At 34.1% G+C, this 5,538-nt stretch overlaps 2 protein-coding genes across 2 annotated transcripts; both read right to left on the reverse strand.

The window, feature by feature from the left end:
* Positions 1 to 548: 548 nt before the first annotated feature.
* Positions 549 to 1,302, reverse strand: LOC133839029 (uncharacterized). The gene is made up of 3 exons (XM_062270330.1): positions 1,214 to 1,302; positions 1,008 to 1,160; positions 549 to 953 (listed from the first exon to the last, which is right to left on the reverse strand). The coding sequence occupies exons 1-3, from the start codon at positions 1,283 to 1,285 to the stop codon at positions 615 to 617; spliced, it is 564 nt and encodes a 187-aa protein (XP_062126314.1). The 5' UTR covers positions 1,286 to 1,302; the 3' UTR covers positions 549 to 614.
* A 1,200-nt stretch (positions 1,303 to 2,502) lies between these two features.
* LOC133839459 (uncharacterized) lies at positions 2,503 to 3,318 on the reverse strand. The gene is made up of 3 exons (XM_062271043.1): positions 3,231 to 3,318; positions 3,025 to 3,177; positions 2,503 to 2,970 (listed from the first exon to the last, which is right to left on the reverse strand). The coding sequence occupies exons 1-3, from the start codon at positions 3,300 to 3,302 to the stop codon at positions 2,632 to 2,634; spliced, it is 564 nt and encodes a 187-aa protein (XP_062127027.1). The 5' UTR covers positions 3,303 to 3,318; the 3' UTR covers positions 2,503 to 2,631.
* Between the last annotated feature and the right edge of the window lie 2,220 nt (positions 3,319 to 5,538).

Below are 5,538 nucleotides of genomic sequence, written 5' to 3' on the forward strand. Positions count from 1 at the left end.
TAATACAAACAAACTTGATATGCGTGCAAAACATAACAAATGCTGTCGAAAAAAATTATATATATCTCTTAATGTATCTGAGATCTCTGTTCATAATGGACAGACGGACAGGTGGACATATGGACAGACACAGACGGACAGACGGACATGGCTATATCGTCTCGGCTGTTGGCGCTGATCAAGAATATATATACCTTATAGGGTCGGAGATGCCTCCTTCTACCTGTTACATACATTTCCTGCCGGCACAAAGTTATAATACCCTTCTATCCTATGGGTAGCGGGTATAAAAATTACAGCCGATTGTGCATGACTATGAGATATTCGCTAGTCATTTTTAGTAAAAAGTAAAGTAATATCTTTATAATATACAACATTAATATACCGACGAAGTACTAAAATATTCCAAAACTTATTAGATTGTTAACCAAGGCCATTCAAAAATCACTGTTGAGATTTATTGAATTATATTTTATATTTTATATTTTATATAATCGGCGCGAACTAATGATTGTAGTTATAATAAGAATGATTTAAGTTTACTCTTTTTAATGGATTTTATTCAACTTGCAGGGTAGATTTTAGTCATCACCTTTGCACGTTTAATGTTTACTTTATATTAAGCCTGTTGGTGTTAATTTAAGATCAATTACAACGTTAAAAGTGGCTGCACCAATTACTTTCCACACAACTCTATAGTAGCCCCTTGGCATTGTTTCTGGACCTGCAGTTGGCTCGGGTCTACATTTATTAAATAAATACGTCGTCTTGGGCAATGGTGGCACAAATTTATCGAAAGACCAAACGTTCGAGCAATCCGCCAAGTAGGGATAGATCAAGTTCATCCAATACTGATCCAAAAAATCATAGTATGAGATTTTTGGGATAGCATAAGGTAGCTCATGATAGGTGCTTTCTCTTCCGTTTTGAGAATAATAAATTTTCAACTCAGTCTGCAATTAAGTGAAAATATTATAATCCCTTCATTCGCAAGGAAATCAACTTACCATTGTATTTTCATCACAATCGTATTTCCAATCAACATATCCTGAAACTGATGGCTTACCAAGTTCACCGTTTTCAAGTCTTGTACTGACATTAAGTAGATTCTCATCAGACGACGAAGAGGTAAATTTAAGTAATTCATAGTCCCAATTGCGCTATGTATCGTAGGGATATATTAGACGTTAAATCTGATTATAAACGAATTTACCTTTGCATTGCTCTTAACACACAAATACAAAAAACACAAAAGTATTCCAGAGGATATTACAGCAAAGTTCATTTTACCGACACAATAGAAGTTAGAGAACTACCAGCGGATCTGTTTAAATTTTGTGCTTATATACAAATGAAACGACAATTATGAAATCACACGAAAACTCGAATTGCGTCGTTGGCATCGTCAAATTTATCTACTAACCAATTATTTTTTAATCTTTAAATTTTCAGATAAAAATCATGTCATGACATCGTTTAATTGTCATCCGATACCTAATGACTTATCACTGAAATAATTATATAATATTTGATTTTTATTGTTATAAATAAATATAGTAAAATTACTTGACGCAAAAATAGTGTATTTATTAAAAAAACAAGTAAGAAAGCTACAGTCGAGTGTACTCGACTGTGAGATACCCGCTACCCATTTTGAATAAAAGAAACATATTTTGCGGTATTTTCTCAAAATATACCGAATATACTGCAAAAATACTAAAAATATACCAAATGGTATATTTGGTATATCGACATAGTACCGTATTCAAAATATACCATAGACGGCACAATATATCAGATTGTCAGCCAAAGCAGCTAAGACCCCTAGTAAGTAGGCGTTTATGCCCATACAAAAGTATTTCTTTAATAACTTCGACAATTTTGATCTGATCGCAACCAAATTTTCAGGAATCATAACTACTATAGTAGTTATTATATATACCAAAATTCGCAACTAGTTTAAAATTACGCTTGTTATTCGATTTTTTTGATTTGCGGGGGCGGAAGTGGGCGTGGCAAAAATTTGAAACAAACTTGATCTGCGTGCAAACATAACAAATGCTGTCGAAAAAAAATTATAGCTCTATCTCTCGTAGTCTCTGAGATCCAGTGTTTCATACGGACAGACGGACAGACGGACAGACGGACGGACGGACAGACGGACATGGCTAGATCGTCTCGGCTGTTGACGCTGATCAAGAATATATATACTTTATAGGGTCGGAGATGCCTCCTTCTACCTGTTACATACATTTCCTGCCGGCACAAAGTTATAATACCCTTCTACCCTATGGGTAGCGGGTATAAAAAATAAAACCGAAAAACTTTAAAAATTTAAAAATGTTACAGCGGATTTTTCATGACTATGAGAGTAGAGTAATATCTTTATAATATACAACATTAATATACCGACGAAGTACTAAAATATTCCAAAACTTATTAGATTATTAACCAAGGCCATTCAAAAATCACAGTTGAGATTTATTGAATTATATTTTATATTTTATATAATCAGCGCGAACTAATGATTGTAGTTATAATAAAAATGATTTAAGTTTACTCTTTTTAATGGATTTTATTCAACTTGCAGGGTAGATTTTAGTCATCACTTTTGCACGTTTAATGTTTACTTTATATTAAGCCTTTTGGTGTTAATTTAACATCAATTACAATGTTAAGAGTGGCTTCACCAAATATTTTAAACACAAATTTATAATAGCCCCTTGGCATTGTTTCTGGACCTGAAGTTGGCTCGGGTCTGCATTTATCAAATAGATACGTTCTCTTGGGCCATGGTGGCACAAATTTATCGAATGATGGTAGGTTTGAGCAATCCGCCAAGAAGGGATAGATCAAGTTCATCCAATACTGATCCAAAAAATGATAGAATGACATTTTTGGGATAGCATAAGCTTGCTCATGATAGGTGTTTTCTCTTCCGTTTTGAGAATGATAAATTTTCATCTCAGTCTGCAATTAAGTGAAAATATTATAATGCCTTCATTCGCGAGATAATCAACTTACCATTGTATTTTCATCACAATCGTATTTCCAATCAAGATATCCTGAAATTGATGGCTTACCAAGTTCACCGTTTTCAAGTCTTGTACTGATATTAAATAGATTCTCATCAGACGACGTAGTGTCTACTTTAAGTAATTCATAGTCCCAATTGCGCTATGTATCGTAGGGATATATTAGACGTTAAATCTGATTATAAACGAATTTACCTTTGCATTGCTTTTAACACACAAATACAAGAAACACAAAAGTATTCCAGAGGATAATACAGCAAAGTTCATTTTACCGACACAATAGAAGTTAAAGAACTACCAGCGGATCTATTTAAATTTTGTGCTTATATACAAATGAAATGACAATTATGAAATTACACGAAAACTCGAATTGCGTCGTTGGCATCGTCAGATTTATCTACTAACCAATTATTTTTTAATCTTTAAATTTTGAGATACAAATCATGTCATAACAGCGTTTAATTGTCATCCGATACCTAATGACTTATCATTGAAATAATTATATAATATTTGATTTTTATTTTATAAATAAATATTATACTTGACGCAAAAATTTGTATTTGTTAATAAACAAGTAAGAAAAATACAGTCGAGTGTACTCGACTGTGAGATACCCGCTACCCATTTTAAGTAAAACAACATATTTTGCGGTATTATTCTCAAAATATATCAATTATACTGCAAAAGTACGAAAAAAAATGGTATATGTGGTATATCGATATGGTACCGCATTCAAAATATACCATGGACGGCTCAATATACCAGATTGTCAGCCAAAGCAACTAAGACCCTTAGTAAGAAGGGGTTTTTGCCCATACAAAATTATTTCTTTAATAACTTCCACAATTTTTATCTGATCGCAACCAAATTCTCAGGAATCATAACTACTATAGTTATTATTGTACCTACCAAAATTCAACTCTAGCTTTAAAATTACGCTTGTTATTCGATTTTTTTTTTTGACGGGGGCGGAAGTAGGCGTGGTAAAAATTTGAAACAATCTTGATCTGCGTGCAAACATAACAAATGCTGTCGAAAAAAAATTATAGCTCTATCTCTTATAGTCTCTGAGGTGTTCATACGGACAGACACACAAAGGTGACAGTAATAACAACAACAGATGACGCCTGATATTTTTCGTAATACCTATTAAAACTGTTGCAATTTTGAAATGAACAATAGTCGAGTCGAATTTATTAATACACTTAATAAACCAAATAAAATGTAATGCATAAAAGAAATCAATAATTTAATAATTTCGTTTATTATTAAAAGAATTCTCATGAAATTAACTTATTTCATTATATTACCCTCAATTTGTTCAGCACATACTCTACGCAATTACTGCGAATGGATTAAATGTCTGTTTGGAGTCTCTTTGGAGCTGTTTGCTGCTCCGGCTGATTGCAATGTTTTGCTGTAATTTAATGTAAACGTATGTCACATACTTAAATACGTTCATACATACGTGACTCACTCGTCTCGCACTTATATTTTATCCTATTAAATTGATAAAAGCAGCGTGTATTGAATATACACACACGTTGCGTATACGCAATGTCTCTCACTTTTTGCAGCTGATTGCATAAAGTGGCATTAATTTTAATATATGTGGAACAAGGCGAACGTACGTACGTTTGTACAATGTGTTGAGCAGCACAATAAATAATTATTTGGAGTTGCCCGGCTGCTGGCGTATTGAATTATTTAAATGCATGCAGGGCGTGAAATGCTGTTTCACTTGCCTGGTTTACTTTCCTGTGTGTGTGCGTGTGTGTGTGAGTGCAGGACATCTGGGTGGTGGTCGAGTGGCTGAATTGTCGAGCATTTAAGGCTTTAAAGAAATGCCGCAATATGCATTTAATAACCTGCAAAAAATCCAAAAATATAAAAAAAAAGAAAACGCTGCGCGTCTAAAATTGCGAACCTGTCCTCGTCGTATGCTTTGCCGTTGGCAGTAATTTCAGATTTTAATTAAATTCTTTTCTTCTTTCGCTGATCATGATGATGTTGAAGCTGAAGCTGAAGCCGATGATGATGATGTGGAGCATGTACTGCTCGAAGCAAACCTGTCCACATAACACATAACTACGAGTGTACAGAGCGTAACATCTACTCCCCACCGAGCCAACTGCCAACCTATATAAAAATATTTGTAATGCCGCAACGAAAAAATAACACAAGAGAAATGTAAACAACTGCAAGGCTCGCGTGTCTTTGTGTCTTTCGTGTGGCATCTCTGAGGGATTGCGAGAAAGAGAGATGTGTAACAAGTTGATTCCGCATTCAATATGGGTTTGCTTTCAGTTTCAGATTGTGCTCTGAGTAGAGAAACTATTATGAAGCTAAACGAATGGCAAAACTTACATAGAACTCGTCTCTTGTTGCATTTATATAAATTCAAATTTTCAGCTGAGCTTGTTGCCGCCGAATGCCGTGTAGATTATCGAAAAATAAAGCAGAGTGTGTTGGTAGACGGGTAAAATGCGCCATCACTTTGCGA

Source organism: Drosophila sulfurigaster, chromosome 2R (genome assembly GCF_023558435.1).
Source record: "Drosophila sulfurigaster albostrigata strain 15112-1811.04 chromosome 2R, ASM2355843v2, whole genome shotgun sequence".
In the NCBI taxonomy this organism is placed as follows: Eukaryota; Metazoa; Arthropoda; class Insecta; order Diptera; family Drosophilidae; genus Drosophila; species Drosophila sulfurigaster.

What these genes read in the sequence shown, in the direction of transcription:
- LOC133839459 (XM_062271043.1), bottom strand. Translation starts at nt 3,302, where the DNA reads ATGAACTTTGCTGTATTATCCTCTGGAATACTTTTGTGTTTCTTGTAT. An exon ending in GTGTTAAAAGCAATGCAAAG is followed by an intron (nt 3,178 to 3,230) that starts GTAAATTCGTTT and finishes TACGATACATAG; the next exon opens with CGCAATTGGGACTATGAATT. An exon ending in ATTGTGATGAAAATACAATG is followed by an intron (nt 2,971 to 3,024) that starts GTAAGTTGATTA and finishes ACTTAATTGCAG; the next exon opens with ACTGAGATGAAAATTTATCA.
- LOC133839029 (XM_062270330.1), bottom strand. Translation starts at nt 1,285, where the DNA reads ATGAACTTTGCTGTAATATCCTCTGGAATACTTTTGTGTTTTTTGTAT. An exon ending in GTGTTAAGAGCAATGCAAAG is followed by an intron (nt 1,161 to 1,213) that starts GTAAATTCGTTT and finishes TACGATACATAG; the next exon opens with CGCAATTGGGACTATGAATT. An exon ending in ATTGTGATGAAAATACAATG is followed by an intron (nt 954 to 1,007) that starts GTAAGTTGATTT and finishes ACTTAATTGCAG; the next exon opens with ACTGAGTTGAAAATTTATTA.